The 21,413-nt window shown below is 38.0% G+C and overlaps 1 protein-coding gene across 5 annotated transcripts in view; it reads right to left on the bottom strand.

Annotated features, from left to right (window-relative positions):
• Positions 1-2,356: 2,356 nt before the first annotated feature.
• LOC127574089 (neurocalcin-delta) overlaps positions 2,357-21,413 on the bottom strand; it is a 218,982-nt gene continuing 199,925 nt past the window's right edge. For all 5 annotated transcript variants that reach the window (XM_052022753.1, XM_052022754.1, XM_052022755.1 and 2 more), the window contains 2 exons: positions 19,257-19,362; positions 2,357-15,838 (listed from right to left, as the gene is read on the bottom strand). In XM_052022753.1, coding sequence (XP_051878713.1) covers positions 15,741-15,838; positions 19,257-19,362 — 204 coding nt within the window. In that variant the 3' untranslated portion in view covers positions 2,357-15,740. The remainder of the gene's footprint in view (positions 15,839-19,256; positions 19,363-21,413) is intronic.

The raw sequence follows: 21,413 nt of genomic DNA, 5'->3' as shown, positions 1-21,413 counted from the left end.
CTTCTGTTATACTTTTTAGGGATGTGATACCAGGCCTGACCCGCCATCCTGTTGCACAGTCATGTTGGAATTCAAACATTTCCACGCGCTCTTTTCATTCCTACTTCTTATCTTCCCTCATCTTCCCCCCCCCCCCCCACCCCCCCGAAAGAAACACAATATTCCCTTCATTCTTTATTTTAACCCATTCCTCTTCCCATTATCTCATTCCTCTCTTTGCCTCTCCCCTACCCTTTCCCTCTCTCTCCTCCCTACTCCAAGGGTTTTGTCTTCCATGTTGAATCGTTTTGTTTGCTGTTTCTTCCACATATAGCTTATGCTTTTTGTTTCCTTGCTCTCCAGCTGCTTTACCGAAGCTCTCTAAATATTGCCTCTCACTACAAATTTTTAATCGCATGTTCATTTTTAACATGAGCTATCATAAAGCACCAATGTTCCCAAATGGTTTGGATGTTTTACTGAACCCCTTGATTACTTCTGTGAATCAGATTCTTAAGATTGGCATCATCTCCATGATATAAATCTGCTATCGGACTCAACTGAACCTTTTTTTTGGTGCCACCTGTACAATAACCAGTTATATAAGAGTGTTGCCTGTAAAAACAATTGAGTCAACTGTTTGCATTTGACAAGGTTCCCCCATGGTAGGCTCACCCAGAAGATTAAGATGCATGGGGTGGCGGTGGAGGCAAATACGATAGCGATGATTAAGAGGCTCTTTAGGCACATGAATGTGTAGAGAATGGAGGGATATGGACATTGTGCAGGCAGATGGGATTAGTTAGGCATTTAATTACTAGTTTAATTAGTTCAGCACAACATTATGGGCTGAAGGGCCTGTTCCTGTGCTGCACTGTTCTACGTTCTATGTTTCTGTCATGGGATATTTTTGCTGTAATTTCTCCTTCAAACTAATTGAGATCAAGTTGCGACAGTCTGGAGGAAGAATTCTGCTTTTGTTGAAAGAAGACAAATTTTGGAAAGTTACAGAAAATTATTACTCTTCCTCAAAGTTTACAAATTTAAACAAGAATTGGAATGGCTGTAAAGAAGGGGCAGGGAAACTTTGGGAGGCAGGGGATGGCCAGTGTTCCTCTTGCAAATGGAAGACGGAACGAAGGGCAAGCAGAAGACCAAAACTGAAAGGAGGAATTGCTGAAAGGTAAACTCTGCATTTTATCTCTGCTTTAACTTGAAATACTGCAAAAAAAAAGTTGTATGTTCAGTTGCAGATCCAAAAGTGTTGCTTACCACAGTATCTAACTTGACTTTCCCTTCTTGTAGCTCTTATTACATTCTTTCTATTCCTGTTCTTTGCTTTCTGACTCTATGGGTTATCTACTATTCAGAATCATAGAATAGTTATATGACAGGAGGCCATTCAGCACAGTATCAGATTAGCATCAGAGCAATCTTCATAGACCTACTTCCTTGCCCTCTCCTCATAGCTGTGCAAATTCTTTTTCAGATACCAACCTATTATCCATTTTGAATGCTGTTTATTTTCCTCTCGCTGGGAGCAGAGGACATGCCCAGCCTGACTCTCTGCATTTTACAACACCCACATTCTTTTCTCTGTTCTCACCCTCTAACTGCTCCCATTCACTCATTGACCAGCTTATTCTCAATGATCACCCTAGTTTTACTTTATTAGAGTCAGAAGTGTTTGCTCTAACATGGAATACTGTATGCTTTTTTTGTAGAAAGCATTTTCTTAAACTACCATATCATCTTCAATAAACTATGCAAATATATTCCATCCATATTTTTCTCATTTTTTTTGCAACATCGACTTGCTATTCTGATTGGCCATTTCCTATCACATCAATCCCATATTCCCCACTTACTGTAACCCATCTTTCTCACCTGCCCCTGATTGCCCTACTACCCACCACCTCCAGGAATAACTTAGTGGCCAATTAACTTACCAATCAGCAAGACTTTGGAACTGGAGCAGCCAAGGGAAACCAACATAGTCACAAGGAGAATGTGCAAACCCTGGAAGTCAGGATCCAACTGGGCTGCTGCGGTGGAGGCAGCAGTACTACCTATTGTACTGCTGCCTCTGCATTCCTACCAACATAATAGTTTTAATGCTGAGAAATGCAACTTCATCGGTCACTTCTATGCCCAGTCCATCAGCCATTTCTACCTCCTTTAAATATATTACTATCCTCTTCACTTTTAACAATACTGGGGATTTGTGAGATGGATGAATCTGGGATAAACTAGGTACAACCAGTGAAGTATTGGTTCTTCATTTATTTCAGTGACTGATCTAGCACCTTGCACTTGCTTTATCTACATCCCTCAATTTAACAAAGAATCACACCATGTGCCACAAGATGTCTTTTTTTTCCAACATTTTAATCAAATAGAACAATTTTTTTTCTTTTACAAATGCTTATTTTTGTAAAGAGGTTTTTCTTTCAACACCTTGGACAACATCAAAAAAAATAGAAAGTTTAACTGCAAAATACACAAAAAACTACAATTAAAAAGTAAGCATTTAAAAAAAATCAATAATCACAGCTTAAACATACTCGACCCCATGAAGTATTAAAAGCATACTAGTACCTATCTGCTGAAAATTATGAACTTAGTTATCACACACTTTTGTAGCTGCCCTCCTTACAACATCCACAAGGGAACAATCAGATTTAAGTGGCATAAGCATGCAACATACATAGAATGGCAACCAACCATGCACCAATGAATTGGAATCCATATATGTCATTTGTAGAAGCAAAAAAATTAACAAAAGCAAGAGAAGGCTCAGATACTAAACATGCTAGTCATAGCAAAAGTAATCTTTTGTGGCCTGTTAAACTAAAATTAGACAGTTCCAATTTTGAATACACAGACATTTCTCCTAAAACCTTAATTATTTGACTCTAAAGGGCTCTGTGTGCTCCAGTCAGTACATTTCTTCCTTCAAATGCGGGTGAATAACACTGTTGAAATGTTTAGCATCACATTACCTCTGTACACAGTGTAAATTGGATTAATATCAACGTGAAAATTTCAGCTCCTGAATGGATTGAGCCATTGAAATGTGTAGTTGCAATTCAAAATCAAATCAACAATCTAGTTTAATTGAGCCTACTGAGAAACCAGATTTTGAAGCAAGACCGGGTTTCCGCAAAGTTGTTTAATAGTGTTTGTGATCATTCAGGATTGCTTTTGGTTTGATTGATTGGCATAAATCTATTTCTCAAGTGGAAGAATTGTTATTAACACGACCATTAAGTTTGATTACTGATTTTGTATTTACTTCTATGTTCATAAGAATAGAACATAGTCTTGAGGCTCATTTTAAGAACCAACAGTCTTTCTTGCGAATTAGTGGAATTTGTTCTCAACCACCCCTTAAAGATAGATAGTACACTGGAACAAAGTCCATCACTGCAAGTGGTTTAAAAACAATTAGAATTGTTTTTATAATGTCATCATGATGCTCCGTTTAAAAGGACAACCATTCAGTAAGTCTACTCAGTATAAAGGTAATGAAAAAAAAGCAACATTAAAAGTAATGACACTAGTTGCAATTTGTTTTCTAAGGTTTTGCTGTAATTGGGACCATGGATGTAATCTGTGGCAAAGTCCCAGTAATGACCACTTGACAAAGGGAAAATATGGTGGAGAGAAAGGGCACCCTTTACTTCAATTTACTGTAAGGAACAATGAATGGCAAGTGGAGTGATAGGGAAGGAAATAAAATAGTTCAGTGAATATAAATGATTCAGGAACTGAAACAACCTGCCATACAGACATGAATGAATGCAGAAAGATTTAGAAGTAAAACTAGTTGAACATTATTGGACATCTGAACAGGAGTTGCTCCTTAGTTACTAAAATCATCCACACCGTAAATTTATTAACATTTTTTCAAAGCAAGTATTTTACCATTTACCTATGCATATACATACACACACACACACACACACACACACACACACACACAGAATTATCGCTAGGTTTGTCACCAATTTAGGGTAGTTCAGAGAAGAGCTTAACCCCTTCATACAAGGTAAAATACACCAATCCTATCAGATTCCCCCAACATCGGTGAGATTTCTAGGTAAATTTTGACTTGATCAAAACTGAACTCAATATCTTAATTTGAAATACTGCCAAGGTGATAATGAATCTAGCTTTAAATAATCTATTTAGCTATTGTGGGTAAAGGCTAAAAAAAGATTGGCAATTAGTTGTTGCTGAAATGAGGTAGATCAGTGAAAGCAGTGGATGCTGAAAATAAATGGATGTTTGAAATAAAAACAAAATGCTTCAAGCACATTTTTGACCTGAACACTTTTATTTTGCATATTTTTCTTGCTGATGTTTAAAATTATTTAAAATATCAAAAATGTCATCAGTTGGGGGAGTAAGGGCACACCGACTCTTATTCCTGCAAAAACTAATCCCCAACCTCAACTTCAAACCCAGAGTTTCTTAAAAGGGTTGATTGTATTATGTAACAGAGATAAGTGTTTGGATAAATAACAAGTGGAGAATAGTTTAAGATTTCTTCAGAAAATGGCATTTTCCATTGCTCTTTGAATTTGTAAAAGCATAAGAGCACCGCAGTCAATAAAAGCCTGGGCCCACCACTGAAGAGACACAATCACAGAGCAGCAGGCTGGGACAGGTCATCTGTCTACTTCTCAATAGATCACAAGCAGGGACCATAAATACATTTTTTCATTATTATATCCCACAGGGAATTCAACAGAAACTTATTCAAGGATGGTAAAAATTCAGAACTTGCCATTAAAGAGATCAGTTGAGGTGAACAGTAAGAACGAACTTACAGTAAAAAGCAAAAGAACAAGAGGAATGAAGAAACACGTTGATAGGATTAAGTGAAGATTGACAAGAGGAGACTTGGACAGAGATTAAATACCACTTTCTGTGCCATGTAATTCTGTGCAAGAATGGAGTACTAGTACAAAATAATTAAGAACTGGATTGGCATGCAGTCTCAGCAATGTAATAGCAGCAGCAGCAGCAATCTCTCATTCTCATGAGACCATGAGAATTATCTTTTTTGTTTTAATTTTACGTTTGACTTTCCCATCATGGAGCTGAACATGTGGCAGAAGGAGAATACAGCATTGGCAAGCTTTTCAACTAAGCCTGTTCATTTCATGAAATGATGTTGACCAGAGCACCAGATAAGGACCAGAAGTCATGAATTCTGTGGATAAATATGTGTTTCAATTGCTGCACCAACTAATCTTGACAAATGCAGCAAGGACGAGAAACACATAACACAAAGCAATTTTCCAGCTCACTGTATGTATCGTGGTGTTCTGCAAAAGCTCTCCAATTAGTGCCATTAAGATCAAATACATATCCTGTAAAGAATAACATTGCTCTCGCTAGGCTGAGCAGGAATAGAATATGTCGAAGATGCTGGTCAATGAAAGAATCACTGGGACATGAGGGGCAGATGCCACTCTGTGGAGCAAGCACAAATTAAACATCATAATTGGATATTAGAGATGTTATGCAAGAAGGCATCCCGAGCTGGTTGTCTCGTTTTTAAAGTGCTGAGATTTTTTAGATACTGCCAGGTATCTATGGATACCCAACACTATTGTTCATCATAAAAATAGGGATGCAGTCGTCAATATCTCCTTTAGATATGAGGATAATTCAGGGTCATTGGGAGCGGCCAATATTGGAAAGTCAGTGAAGTATTGTCATCTGGAAGAATCAATCGTTTTTGAACATTCCCCATCATTCCACAAGGGCTTCCTTTTTTATAGGTAGAAATCTAATTTGTTTTTCAGATGTCATACATATAAAACATTATAAGCTTTTAGAGTCATACAAGATCTAGGACTTGTATGGGCTAGCTGGAAAATAGCTACCCAGCCTAATCCCACCTTTCAGCCTTTGGTCTGTAACCCACCAAGTGCACATCCAAGAACTTTTTAAATGTGATGTGGATTTCTGCCTCTACCACCCTTTCAGACCCCCGTCTGAGTGAAAACAACTTTTCCTCCTCACTCCTCTAATACTTCTGTCAATTATTTTAAATTTATGGCCTTTAGTTTTTGACTCTTCAAGTGAAAGAGTCCCTACTATTTACTGCATTTATACACCTCAATTAAGTATCTCTTCAATGTCCTCTGATACAAGAAAAACAATCCCAACCTATCTAGTCTTTCTACATGGCCAAACATGGGCAACATCCTCATAAACCTGTTCTGCACACCTCTCAAAAGCTGTCATCTAGCTAGCATTGAATACAGTGCTAGCAAAACTTACCTGCTTTTATGTTCTACACTCCAGCTAATAAAGGAAAACATCCCACGTGCCTTTTTAACTCCTTGTCAACCTGGTTTGCCAACTTTAAGGATCTGTGGACATGATTATGCATTTCCATGCCTTGTTGCACCTTCCCAAATGCATTACCACACATTTTTCTGGATTAATGTTTCCTGCAGTTTAAAGCTTTCCACCTCACCATTAACCACAAAGCCAATTTTTGTATCAACTGCAAACTTCTTTCTCAGGTCCCCTACTTTTAACTTTAAATAATTGTTGTAGATTAATTTTACAGTTGGTTTCAAGAGCTAATCACTTGAATGTTTTATAGCAAATGCCTGCGGTCCTCCTTAGTCTGCCAGCGTAGCAGCACAAATCACACTGATGAACTACATAAAAACTTTTTGAATGGACCCATTCAATAGGCTTGTCTACCACGAGTGCATTAGAAAATTTCTCCTGAGAAGGAATCGGTCTGGATAGATACAAAATTGCACATCTTATTTCCACAAGCTACAATTTGCATCAGTGACAATTTTCTCATTGGCCAAATAACTCAGTGAAGAAATTGAAATGAGGGTGATATGCATATATCACAACTTTGGCAGGGAAAGGCACCCCAAAGACACTTGGGATGGTGCACAAGTGTCAAATATTTCTGATTGGATTATGGGCTGAATTAAAACGCCCCTGAGGCAGAACCGGACTCAGCAGTAGGCCGGGAGCAGCTCTTTAAGTGTACTTACTCTGGCACCAAGCTTGCCAGACTAATGAAAGAGTTCTTCTCCAACCAAATCAGCAAGAGGAATGGAGAAGAAAAAAAATCTAAAGGATGTTGCAACGTTAACAAGACAATAAACAAGGGTCTGAAATTGAACTCAGACAGATTACATAAGTAACAAATGCTCCAAAAGATGGTAGAGAGAGAAACACAGGTGATGCACAATCTGAAAGTGAAAATGACTCAAACCACATCAGAATCAGGAAGATCCGTCCATAATTGATCAAACACACCCCGAAGGAGCATCAAAAGAAATCCACAACACAGAAATAATGATGATGAGCCTACACAAGCTGATGAACCAGCAGGCTTGTCATCACATATGATTCTGAATATAGAGACCAGGGCTAGGTAGTATGATCAGAGAGTTGTGATCAAAAACAATGAAGGTAAACTCTGGAAGACCAAGAGGATGGGTACCAGAAAGCAGGAAGAGATTCCATTCCCAATGTTTGTCTTTGGCTGCAACTATGAATAATGATATCAGCAAAGCGATTCCTATACAGCAAGACTCAAAAACTAGTCAATTTTGGAATCATTTGCAAAAAGACTGGGTAACAAATGAACATTAATGCAGCTGTATGACTAAAATGATATTGTAGAATAAAACCGCTTCATAATAACGTCATCAATTGAGCAATCAGCAAGTAGAAGCTAGATTTTATTTCTCAGGCAATCCTGAGAAATATCTTGGAACCTGTAAAGAACCAATAGTTGGGCTCTCAGGAAACAAATGATGTAATAAGTTTTATATTTGTGTTAAAAGGAAGTGTAAATTAAAACCTACATAGAAAGTTTAAAAAAATTGCATTTTTTTCCTGAGGTTCTAGTAACATCTCACTCTTGTGACATCTTGGTTAGAATGAATTCCATAAATGGAAATACCATTAAGGGCTTGTTACATTTTCTGATTTTATTTCTAATGGAACTCATTTTGCTAAAATAGGAGATGACAGTCAATGCTTGCCTAAATTTAAAATGCAAATTCTAGTGCCTAGAACTGAAATAGGATCACTTACAATTGTGCAATACAATATGGGTTAATACAAAAGCCATGCCCAACTTACTTCAGTCTCTGACCCTGTCATTAGTATCTGGCACACTAAAACATGGAGCACCAGCCACAACAAAATGTCGGCCATGTAAGGTGAAAAACCAGCCAATGCTTTACTGTGAAGCTGAACGTGGTCAACAGTAAAGCCAACATAACCAAAGCCGCTGGATAAAAGGGAAGAACAGATTAGAACAAACTGATGAAACCTGTTCAAAAGAAGGAAGTTGACCTGGCTCTCAAAAGGATAAAGAAGGGAAGTTCAGCAGAGCCAGATGGAATGACAAAGATCTGCTGGACACGACAGATGATGAAATCCTGCTTACAGGACTCTTCACACTATGGTTTTCCTCAGTGACAGTCACTAAATGTTTAAAGAGAGCGAAACAGTATTGATTAAGGCCGAGAATGGAACTATTGAAAAATGTAATTAACTGGGAGGTTCATCACTTTCATACGAATACAGCATCTTGCAAAGACCAAAGAGGTTAAATATATTTTGATGTTTAAAAATTATGTTGTGAGGAATTACTGCACAAAGGACTTGGCATTTTCTTCACAGACTTGGCTAAAGCATACAATTTAATTGGACAAAAACTGCTCTAAGGCACTGAAAAGGGTGTGAACGACCTCATTGAACACTTCTACACAGATGCATCTACTGTGATTGAGGGAGATGGGGTTAAGGCTGATCCAATCCAAATGAAAGTAGAGATAAGCAGGATAATCCAATCTCCCCTGTTCTTCTGAAGATAGCAGAAAGGGTTTAATAGCTGCTACCTCTTGTAACGAGAGATTTGCCTTTTAAAATAATATGATGGATGTAACAAAAATGAATTTAGCCAATATTTTTGTTGACTTGTCTAAGGCCTTTGATGTAGTAGGGCCTGTTAACTAATAAAGCACTGAGCTGCTAAGAGATCAACAAACATTTGATCACGTTAAGTATACCTATTTGAAGACTGTAAAGGTGATTAGAACGTCTGGCTGAATCGACAAAGCTGGTCCTCATAAAGCACAGGATAAAGCAGGGTGATCCAATTTCACCTATGCTGCTTAATATTTTGAATACCCTGCTTTACACATTGAATAGTGAGGGATCAGTTCTTTTTATTCTAGTGATAAGGCAATTAGGTGCACATTGCTGATGACATGCTCTGTTGTGCAACTCATTTAATGACATGCTGAAGAATTAAACATTGGAGTGGATCTGTTTGAAGACAGGATTTGAAATTAATAAAGCTGCTGGATTTTATACAGTTACCAAATATAACATGGAGAAGGGGCTAATTAATAGTAGGGAATAATAGTTCGGAAGTGTGAGAAAAGCAAACCATAGAACCATAGAACAATACAGCACAATACAGGCCCTTCGGCCCACCATGTTGTGCCGACCTTTAAACCACGCCTAAGACTATCTAACCCCTTCCTCCCACATATCCCTCTATTTTAAATTCTTCCATATGCTTATCTAACAATCTCTTGAATTTGACCAACGTATCAGCCTCCACCACCACCCCAGGCAGCGCATTCCATGCACCAACCACTCTCTGGGTGAAAAACCTCCCTCTGATATCTCCCTTGAACTTCCCACCCATTACCTTAAAGCCACGTCCTCTTGTATTATGCATTGGTGCCTTGGGAAAGAGGCGCTGGCTGTCCACTCTATCTATTCCTCTTAATATTTTGTATACCTCTATCATGTCTCCCTTCATCCTCCTTCTCTCCAATGAATGAAGCCCTAGCTCCTTTAGTCTCTCCTCATAATCCATACTCTCTAATCCAGGCAGCATCCTGGTAAATCTCCTCTGCACCCTTTCCCATGCTTCCACATCCTTCCTATAATGAGGCAACCAGAATTAGACACAGTACTCCAACACACATCACTGAATTCATCATTAATCAAAGGTCTGATTGTCAAGTGCTTTGGTGAGATCAAAAGAGCCAGAGCTAAATGGCTTAAAAATAATGAGCAATTTATAACATATTGACAAATACCAATCATTTGCAAAACTCGTTTCCAGCTTTAATTTGAGATCAACATTGGACATCTTAGAACTCCAGAATCCATGGACCACAAGCAGATGAGACAAATACAGACCAGCATCTTAGACGGATTGCAATTCATGGGGGCAGGAGAATACTTTACTGTGGACAACATATTAATGTCCACATTATAACTAAACTTAACTCTTTAAAGTTTGTACTGTACTTAAGGTAGTATTCTGTAATTAATGCATTTAGCAATCAAATTCTCTGCTCTCTTGCAGGTTGTGCAATGGAAATATTATCTAATTTGTTTGCCTTTTTGTTTACGACTATGGGTTAATCAAGAGGGTAGTTTGAAAGTAAAAGTTTCACTTCTAGTATGGATCAAGTACCATGATGAAGTAAGGAAAAATTGTAACAAGGAACAAAAGCCAAGTAACAGCTCCCATCTAGTGGAGGGAGTAGACAAGTCTACCCAACACCAGAAGATTATATCTCTTTTGTCCACGTACACCTTTCAGTACAAGCTCCCCGTGGCTTTTGGAATGTAACTGGACAACTGACTAGCTAGTAGCCCAAGCACAAGATGTAACTGAATTTTACAACTGTGTGCAAAACAGCTTTTGAGTACAATATCTTCTTAAATGAGAACTAGACATAAACACACAAAATACTGGAAATGTTCAGCAAATCAGGGAGCATCTGTGGAGACTGAAACAGAACTAATCCTTCAGGTTGGTAAGTTTCATCAAAATAGTTCCAGTTAATTCCATTTCTTTCCCCACAGATACTGCCCAACCTGCTGAGTACCTCTAGCATTTTCTGCTTTTATTTTGAATTTCCAGCATCTGTGTTTTTCGCTTTAAGAAAGCCAAAAATTTTAGATTTAGTGATAAGTAATGAGCTTGAATGGGTTAATAATCCAAAATTAAGAGATCACATAGTTAAATGCACAAAGCATGTCCCAAGTTAATATCATTTTTGAATGGCAGATGGGCAAGTCACAGCTTAACTTTGGGCATGTTGGATTTTGGAGGGGTATCACAGAAACTGACCATGATATACCAGGCAGACTTACTAATGGGTAAAGCTACAGGCAAACAATTGTAGTTATTCACTTAAAGGATAATCACCATAAATGGTTAATTAAGTAACCTTGGTCCAAAAGAAAATTGAGTATGTGCAAAGAATAGCAGGAATCCCAAGGACTGGCAGCAGCATAAAGAATAGCAAAGGAATCGAAGGAAATGGTAGGAGCTATAAAAAGAGGCTCTGAGATCTATAGATAGCTTATCTCCATTTCATAAGTATTGTTGATCTAAAAAGTTTGAAAGAGCAGTATGGAAATCACAAGAACTGGCACACCGGTACAAAATTATCTCAAAAGCCAAGTATTGGTATCTATCTTCAGGTGGCTAGTATACAATGAGATGAAACTGCTATCAGGTTATATAAAGATCTAATGGGATGTCACCTGGAGTACTGCATTCAAGTCTGGGCAGCACAACTTAGCAAGGAAAGTTTTGCCCCAAGGGGTCCAGCATCGACTAATTGTAATGATACTTGGGTTAACATAAAGACAGATTGGGCTGTTTTATGTTCTCCTGAATACAGAAAGTTCAGAATGATCTGAGATACTTAAAGTTATTAAATGATTTGATAAGATAGTTGGAGGAAAATTATTTCTCCTGTTTGGGGGGGTTAAGGTGTGCAGGTACAAGAGTGTCGAAGACAGAAGTGAATTATAATTGAGTTTTTTTTAAGGAGGAATGCTACTTCACATAAAGAATAGGGGAAATGTGGAACATTGCCACAAAAAGTTGCTGAAACTTAGTAAACTGAAAGTTTCAAAACTTGATCATTCTCTTTAATTAGGCAAGGGTATTAGCTTGAGGGGCTGAATGGCCTACTCCTGTTTCCATGCTCCTGAATGGTTGCAAAACATTTCTTGAAAAATAAGAAGAAAGAAAGAATGGTTTGAAATCAGCCTTACAAAAAACTGTTTTAAAAGTGTCAGTGTTACCTCCTTATAGTTGTTCAGAAGGCTTTCTGCTCTTGTTGACGGACGTGTGACACAACAACAGAAATATATTAGATGAGTGTCATGTTTCAAAAACAAATGACGTGCTACTTGTTTTTAACATCTCTATGGCAGAAAAATCTTAGGATTCCACAATGCAAAAGCGCAGATGATCTTTCCCTTTAATTATATGTCTAAAAGAATTAGATAAAATGAAATTACTTCATACCCTTACAATTACATGGATTACCATCGACAGACTTATATGAGTAGCTTCAAACTACTTTGCATCATCAAATGCTATTTTTTCCCCCCAAAATGCTAAAGCTGTCCTTCTGAAAAGCTACTTATTCCATCATTCACAGTGAAATTAAGAACAAGTTTGTATTGGCAAACTAATGCTACTGTGCAAGGGAGCAATGGCACTCTAAATTCCTTAGTGTGGAAAAAATATTTTTAACAACATCATAGCATATTAGTTTAAACTTTCAAATATTAAAGTTGCACAATGTAATGTTCAATTTCAATGGAAAAATTTGTCTTGCAGGTTTAAAAGTGGCTAACCTAACATAACTACCTTCCTTGAGATTCAGTTCTTTCAAAAATGAATTTCACATAATGTCTTTGCTTTTCCTTGTACAACAGTAAAAATCTTCATTCCTGTTTTACAGGAAGATTCATGCATGTTCAATGTATGAAAGTTAACTTCAATGAAATGTTTGAAGAGATTCACCAATATAATCTCATTTATACATCATAGAGAAATAGACACTGATTGAAGCTCTACATTTTTATGGCATCAGATTATCTCAGCTAATGCATAAATGGAACAGTCACATAAGAGACTCATCCTTTAAAAGGGTGCTCCATCACCACTTTAAATAAAATGGTGCAGAACAACAAAAATGTCAATATTGTGGAAATGCAGCGTAGCCACACAACCATGCTGACATCAATCTCCCAAGAAAGCAAAAGCAACATATCGAACAACGTGCAGTTTAAAGTATTTGCCAAAGGGATTCATTTGTTGGCAAGTTAATGACTAATGTTTCTCCTTTAATGTTACAAATGAACAAACAGCACTCGTCTTCAACATTCGAAGAAGCAATTCAATGCTTACGACTCAAAACTTAACCATGCAGGCCTAATACAAATCAATGGGTAGTTTGAGTAGCAATTAGACACAAATCCAGTGACAGGTGGAGTTGGCAATCCCTTTCAGACTGGTGCAGTGGGCATGACATTTTCATCATCAAAATAAACACATCTTGCAAATCCACGTTACCATCTGATCTAACGTACTTAAAACTTGAGCATTAATGTTTGAATGCTATCTGATGCGGGAGATGATGGGCAGAAAAAATAATAAATTTTCTACTTTAGGTATTAGGTAGAGCTGTTCTCCACATTAACCTATTAACGTTTTCAAATTGTTCCCCCATTTCACCAATGCATATCTCAATTCCCATTTTGTCAATCCAAAAAATAATTTGCTTCCAATGAGGGTCCCTTTAGAGTGGAGAGGTAGGTCTTACTTCTCTTAGCAGAGATGTCAGTAACTAGGGACAAAAATGTAATTTGTAGAAAGATTAGAGGTGAGTGAGGTGAATGATTTTCACCCATAGGACGGTAGAGGCAGAACCCCTCATTTTAAACAATACTTGAAGTGCCTTAATCCAAAAGGCCAGGACCCAAGAGCTGGCATGGTGGTGCAATAGTTTGCCTTGCTGCCTCATATCTCTAGGGATCTGGGCTTAATCCTGACCTTGAGTGCTGTTTGTGAAGTTTGTATGCCCTCCCCATGACGACGTGGGCTCCCCCAGGTGTTCTGGTTTCCTCTCACATTGCAAGTTGGGTTAATCGGTAACCATACATTGCCCCAAGTGTAATATGTGGTAGGCAAATCAAAAGGGAGTTGATGGGCATGTGAGAGAGAACAAGTTACAGGGAAATAAGTAAGGGAATGGGACTGATTAGAGTTGGCACAGATCAAATGGTCTCCTTCTGTGTTTGAGAGAATTAGGAATACAAGGCGGGGAGTGAGATATGGCAGATAGGCTCGACGCAACAGGATAAATATCCTTCCTTTTGTGCCACAAACTGACTTCCATAAGCTGCAGATGATGGTTCTTGAGAAATAGTGAGTAGCACAGAGACAGGCCGTTCTACAATAAAACATATATACACATTGTTAACCGCTTAATTTCATCTGGCAGACAAGATTCAAAAGAAACAATAATAAAGATTTGTATAGAATGAAGATACACTCAATGATTATTATACTACAATTTAAAGGAGCCAATCACCTGTGTTATAATAAGGCCTGCAGGACTAAGTGCTCCAGAAAGTATATTTAAAAAATCAATATGCTCATGTTTCCATTATCAATTCTTACGTCTATAATTAAAATGGACCCTAGATACGTATGCTTGTCTCATTATAATTACACATCCCACAAATGGCAATGTTGCGGTGCCTCACTCTGTTTTGATTCGCTTAGCTCTTCAGTAAGTACTGCAGAAAGACTCTTATGCTCCACCTAACTCTACTTCCAAAATTGACTTGTTTTTGTTAATTATTTAAACTATAAATAACAAGGTAATACCAAAATATATAATAAAAGTACAGAATGTACATTTTTAAAATGAATTGCACCTAAGTGCCCTGGCCAATTATCTCTTGCTCTTTTTATCTGAAGGCTACAGTTGTTTTCAACTCCCAGGCCAAAACTTTCATTTGCAGCAGTCAATGGAAAAAAAAGACAGCAAGATGTATAACGTGTGGCCTCCTGCCCATTTCATGCCTCTGCCAAAGTTTAAGGTTTTGTTCCAAAGGGAGTGAGCGTTATAGCAAAGTGTTACATGAAAACATTGGCAGTGAATCTCCAACAGCCTCATGCAAGAGTGCTTTAAAATAAGGTGAAAAATAGTTCTGCTTGTTTTCCTTTATATCCTCTAAATTCAAATATTCTTCAGACTATGACTTCCCAACTTGTTTTGCAGAAGACAGCTCCAACTCTAATTCATGTGTACTCCCATCATCAACTCTACAGGAATTGAATCTCATACTTATGAAAGATATACTCTCAATTCTAAACACATTGGGTTCAACTAACACCAATATATAGAGAATATTAGCATCACTCATCATTCAAAGGCTGCAAACATCCACTTGACTGACTTCTGCTTGTTTTTTGGTAACTTTTCCTTCTTTCTGAACGCAGTAAAAAGAGTGACCACTGACTGATTGACTCGGATATGTCTCACACAGACATAAGTATCTGTTCTCTTTAAACTCTGCATACAAGAGGTGCAAGACCATCATGAATAGAAATAAAATCAAAGCCTTTTTCTAGTTCAAATTAAAAAAGAACAACTTTAAGATTTTTGATCAAGGTAAATATAATTATGGTAACAATGCATTCACACTGCCGAAAAAGGCTGTGTAATATATTTTCAGACAGCATTTAGTTAAACAGCCAGTTACAAATTGAGAATTAAAAAAACAAACAGGCTGAACGATGTCAGATGCAGCCATGAAGAAGTGACTGAGCCACCAATGACATAATGGCAGAAAGCAGAAACACAGCCACACCAACTGTCATTTTCTTCACTTTGGAACTAATATTGACCAGCAGTGCTAGGATCACACTGAAGGAGGCGGACGATGGAAGGATCACTTTTGGCACCTCGGATGAACTCTTCAAGGGATAGCTTTCCTACAATAAAACAAAAAAATCTAAACATAAGCATTTTAAATTTGATCAAATGGACTAGAAGAGTGGAGAAAACAGATGAATAGGCTGGTATACAGTGGCATGCAAAAGTTTGGGCACCCCTGGTCAAAATTTCTGTTGCTGTGAATAGCTAAGTGAGTAAAAGATGACCTGATTTCCAAAAGGCATAAAGTTAAAGGTGACACATTTCTTTAATATTTTAAGCAAGATTACTTTTTTTTATTTCTATCTTTTACAGTTTCAAAATAACAAAAAGGGAGAAGGGCCTGAAGCAAAAGTTTGGGCACCCTGCATGGTCAGTACTTAGCAACACCCCCTTTGGCAAGTACCACAGCTTGTAAACGCTTCCTGTAGCCAGCTAAGAGTCTTTCAATTCTCGTTTGGGGGATTTCCACCCATTCTTCCTTGCAAAAGGCTTCTAGTTCTGTGAGATTCTTGGGCCGTCTTGCATGCACTGCTCTTTTGAGGTCTATCCACAGATTTTCGATGACGTTTAGGTCGGGGGACTGTGAGGGCCATGGCAAACCTTCAGCTTGTGCCTCTTGAGGTAGTCCATTGTGGATTTTGAGGTGTGTTTAGGACTGTTATCCTGTTGTAGAAGCCATCGTCTTTTCATCTTCAGTTTTTTTGCAGACGGTGTGATGTTTGCTTCCAGAATTTGCTGGTATTTAATTGAATTCATTCTTCCCTCTACCAGTGAAATGTTCCCCGTGCCACTGGCTGCAACACAAGCCCAAAGCATGATCGATCCACCCCCGTGCTTAACAGTTGGAGAGGTGTTCTTTTCATGAAATCCTGCACCCTTTTTTCTCCAAACATACCTTTTCTCATTGTGGCCAAAAAGTTCTATTTTAACTTCATCAGTCCACAGGACCTGTTTCCAAAATGCGTCAGGCTTGTTTAAATGTTCCTTTGCAAACTTCTGACACTGAATTTTGTGGTGAGGACGCAGGAAAGTTTGGAGAAAAAAGGGTGCAGGATTTCATGAAAAGAACACCTCTCCAACTGTTAAGCATAGAAGTGGATCGATCATGCTTTGGGCTTGTGTTGCAGCCAGTGGCACTGGGAATATTTCACTGGTAGAGAGAAGAATGAATTCAATTAAATACCAGCAAATTCTGGAAGCAAACGTCACACCGTCTGCAAAAAAAAAAGCTGAAGATTAAAAGACGATGGCTTCTACAACAGGATAACAATCCTAAACACACCTCAAAATCCACAATGGACTACCTCAAGAGGCACAAGCTGAAGGTTTTGCCATGGCCCTCACAGTCCCCCGACCTAAACGTCATTGAAAATCTGTGGATAGACCTCAAAAGAGCAGTGCATGCAAGACAGCCCAAGAATCTCACAGAACTAGAAGCCTTTTGCAAGGAAGAATGGGCCAAAATCCCCCAAACAAGAATTGAAAGACTCTTAGCTGGCTACAGAAAGCGTTTACAAGCTGTGATATTTGCCAAAGGGGGTGTTACTAAGTATTGACCATGCAGTGTGCCCAAACTTTTGCTTCGGGCCCTTTCCCTTTTTTGCTATTTTGAAACTGTTAAAATATTAAAGAAATGTGTCATCTTTAACTTTATGCCTTTTGGAAATCAGGTCATCTTTTACTCGCTTAGCTATTCACAGTAACAGAAATTTTGACTGGGGTGCCCAAACTTTTGAATGCCACTGTATGTAGTGAGATATATTCTATCATTCCAAGCTCAATGAGTTGATGAAGATATTTAAACAATGGGGTGCTGTTATAACATATTAATGTACCATCAAAGATGCAGGGTAAATCAGTTTTAAAGATAACTTACATATGGGTTGGTGCTGTTTTTCCCTACTCCAAAATGAGAGATCTGATGCTGAAGTTTACAGGCAAGGAGTGTTCCATGATTTGAAGATTTTGAAGTGCTAACTATATTATTAGCCCTTTGAAAAATAATGGGGTGAACACAGGATGATGCCTTAAAAGACACATTAAACGCTGCTCCTTCAGTGTGACAGTGAGCAATGTCCCTGCCAGCTTTGCATGCAAATTCCCATTAGCAAAATGTTATCACTCAGAAGACCCCAAGGTCTCATGCACGATAGAACAGACCCTGAGCAATTCTGCGCATTGTGGAGGAAAACAATTGGATCACGAGGAATATGGAAGCAGGGGCTAAAAAATGTCAAGGGAGGATAAAGAATGGATGAGGGAGTGAAGAGGATGAGGTGAAAGTAGGGAGTCACTCAGGCAAGGGATAGGGTTAGTCACAGGCCATTAGCAATCAGTTCAGAGAAGGGGTGGGAGACAGCATTAGGTAGCCAGAGTTTGGGGGAACGGGAGTGGAAAATAAAGAGTTTAAACAAACACTAAGAAAACGTCTAAAATGAAGACCAACCTGAGAGACTATGAAAGCCTTAACCTCCAGCATCTTGTCTTGTAGGCTCAAAAGAATTCTGGGTAAGTGATGTCAAAGTGTTCATTGGACATTGGATGTCACTGTGTAAGCCAGGCCATGTTTTTAGAAGAGCACTAAATATTTGTGCTACTTAATCCAAGCTTTAGGTCAACTAATAGTTTATTAATAGATTCTGAATCATCCCAGACTTGTGTTACTGAGAAAAGTTAAATTATATAAATTTACAGGCAAATACACTATTTTAAATCACTGAATCAAAGAGATTTTAGATCAGTGTTGATTGTTTAAAATAAGCGGCAGACAATTGTTTTGCAGAGCGGGTCACATTAACAATCTGAATCAATGCAAAGAGCCACTAATGAATGCTGAAGACCTTTAAAGGTGCATGGAAGTTTTTGACATATGTTGCTCTAAGGAGGGGGAAATCATGCAGAACAACCTGGCTGGACTGGGAATCATACCAGAGTGCTTGGAGTTTTACAACTTATTTTTTAATTGAGAGGACAAAATGAAAGGTTGAAAACCATAGGACAGGATACCATTAGGACTAATAAGAGTTCAGAACTTATGCTGAAGCTGTATTAAACATTTGTTCAGCTCCAGTTGTTTTTACTTACTGCTCTTGAACTGGACACGTTGGCAAGAATCATACAACATAACTCCTGTTCAACATACGTTTCACTTTTCTTCAATATAACTACTCTCTCAAGAAGCTTTTTATAAAAGAAGATTATTAAAAGATAGTATATTCTATATCCACCATATGGAAAACAAGACCATAGACAATGGGATATACTTTTCAACCAGCAATGCTTCTGTTCAAATGGTGAATATGGTCGTACTACATTCCATTAGTTATAATCTCTGGCAACAAGTTATTAATGTATTCTAAAAGTTGGAACATATACATCTCTGATTTAGTATGAGTGAATATCATAATGATTGGTCATTACATGAAGGTAGAAAGGCTGGAGCTGCATGGAGCTCAGAGAAATTCATGGACTCACCATCACGGTTGGTGTCCATCTGTCTGAAGATTTTTTCTGTCCTTTTTTCAGGTGTAGACTCATCCTCTGGCATCCTCATCACAGAAGAAACCATTTTATAAATTGCCTATATAAAAGGAAAGGTGCGTCAAGTGGTTCTGTATCCAAATAGGTTCTGATAGGTTATTGCAAGTTGATAGTCTAGAATTGATTTTGTGAATTTAGGTTTTAAGGCACCAAAAACTGGATTAAATACTTTTCATTTCTTTCCAAGGCTAATAAAACAACAATCAATTCTCTGCTACAATTTTATGGTTGCCTTGGATATGCTTTACTTAGATGCACTTCACAAGTCATCAAAGTATGTTAAATTCTGGAATGTACCACAATTTCCAAATACTATTATATAATAACAAAATCTACAACTACTATAATGGTACACAGTCAAGAGCCTATGCTCACAATGAATTCTACATGTGTATGTACTTATACTATCTCCAATCTTTTATGAGTGGATTGAAACACTTTAATGCCAGAATGTCACTTGTGAATCACCAAGTTGCTTTATTTTATGGACAACAAGTCAACGGGTAGAGTAGCAGAAATAATTAAATATAATCTTGAATTCAGAAAATAACAAAACCCTCCTTAACACCAAGAAAACTAAATAAAATGTACTACATGGTATCTCAATTCCAGGATTACATTTTCCTGTTGGCCTTTTGTTTGTGATTGCTGAGAGCACAAGTTTTCCTTACTGGGCCATGCTTTCTCCTAGAACCGGCAGACTGATTGACTACCCAGGTCTCTTATCCCTTCTACATTCTCCACCTAGTCACAGAAAGTAAAAGAGCAAGGCCATTCATTCTTCCTCCATTCAGCAATTTGCCTTTCAGCCTGCCAACTCACCGCGTTCCCCCCGCCCCCCCACCTCAGGTCTATTAAAGGCAAATATCTCCATGCTGAGCACACATCAATTGTTGTTAACATTCACCAAAATCTCCACGCTAACTTGCATTGTTGACAATATTCTGGTTCAGGTACCTCAGCCAAATCCTGAATTACAGTTACCACTCTCTTAATCTATAAAGTTGATGCCTTAAGAACCATGTTAAAAATGTCAATTTAAATATAATTTGCACTAAGATCCTCTAATGGTGATGCAGTCAGAAACTCTGGAAAGTGATATCCTACTTCCAAGTCTTTCTCATGTAGAATAAGCCAATTGCTAATTTTTGCAGTGCAATCTCTTAGCATAAGATTTGTACCATAGAATATTGATATACTTTAATGCTTTTGACTTTTCTAGTTATGTTCCAGTCTGGGAATAGTGCAAGCAGGCTGAAAATCCCTCTGCTCTGTCGTAGCTCCTTGCCCTCTACAGGCCTTGATGTTCGCATAAGCAAGGAGAAGAAAAAGCTTTAATGGGGAGATGGCAGGCAGCCATTTAGATTTCTTCATGGCATTCGAAAGAATCAGTTATCTCTATTTAAAGATTTATATCCAGGTTCAAATGATAAACCTGAAATTTGGTTCAATTTCAGATTTCCCTTTAAAAATAGAGGTTTATTAAGGAATGTTTTAATTCCTTAGCTAAAATACATGATACTCACTCATATGTTGTGTTATCTGTAACCCAGTGGAAATGTGAAGCTGACACTTGCTGATTATACTTGTTTACTGTCCACCTCCAACCTCCTTACATCAAAGGCTACAATTAATTCATCAACACTACAGATAATTTCAATGTTTAGATTATTAAATGTACCCAATATCCATTTTTGCTGTTAATCGTTAAATACAAATAGTTTAATGGAATGAGTGGGCCCCATGGGCCTAATGGCTTTTCTTTCAATACACAATGTTTTCAAAGGAAGAGCTTAAAATAGAAATGTTCATATGAAAGCTGCTGCCTATAAACAATTTGAAGAGATTACTCTGGGGATCAAAGTGGATGCAGTACATGGTCCAGATTATATCATCTTCACTTGATAACTTTGCATAGTTGATGAGAAAGGTTGCAATGCGTATCAGAGGTATTACGGTCCTCAGTTTAACTTTTTCAGTGTCAAACGTCTTCTGCAGCTTGTTATTTACCTCCTTTCTTCTTTATAGTTTCCAGATCATGCCTGGGGGGTGTGGAAGGAGGAGGACTGGGTAGGAAGACACCTGGCCTGG

This window comes from Pristis pectinata, chromosome 9 (assembly GCF_009764475.1).
Source record: "Pristis pectinata isolate sPriPec2 chromosome 9, sPriPec2.1.pri, whole genome shotgun sequence".
Taxonomy (NCBI): domain Eukaryota; kingdom Metazoa; phylum Chordata; class Chondrichthyes; order Rhinopristiformes; family Pristidae; genus Pristis; species Pristis pectinata.
The sequence above is the reverse complement of the archived record's forward strand: the minus strand, read 5'-3'. Positions and strand labels throughout refer to the sequence as shown.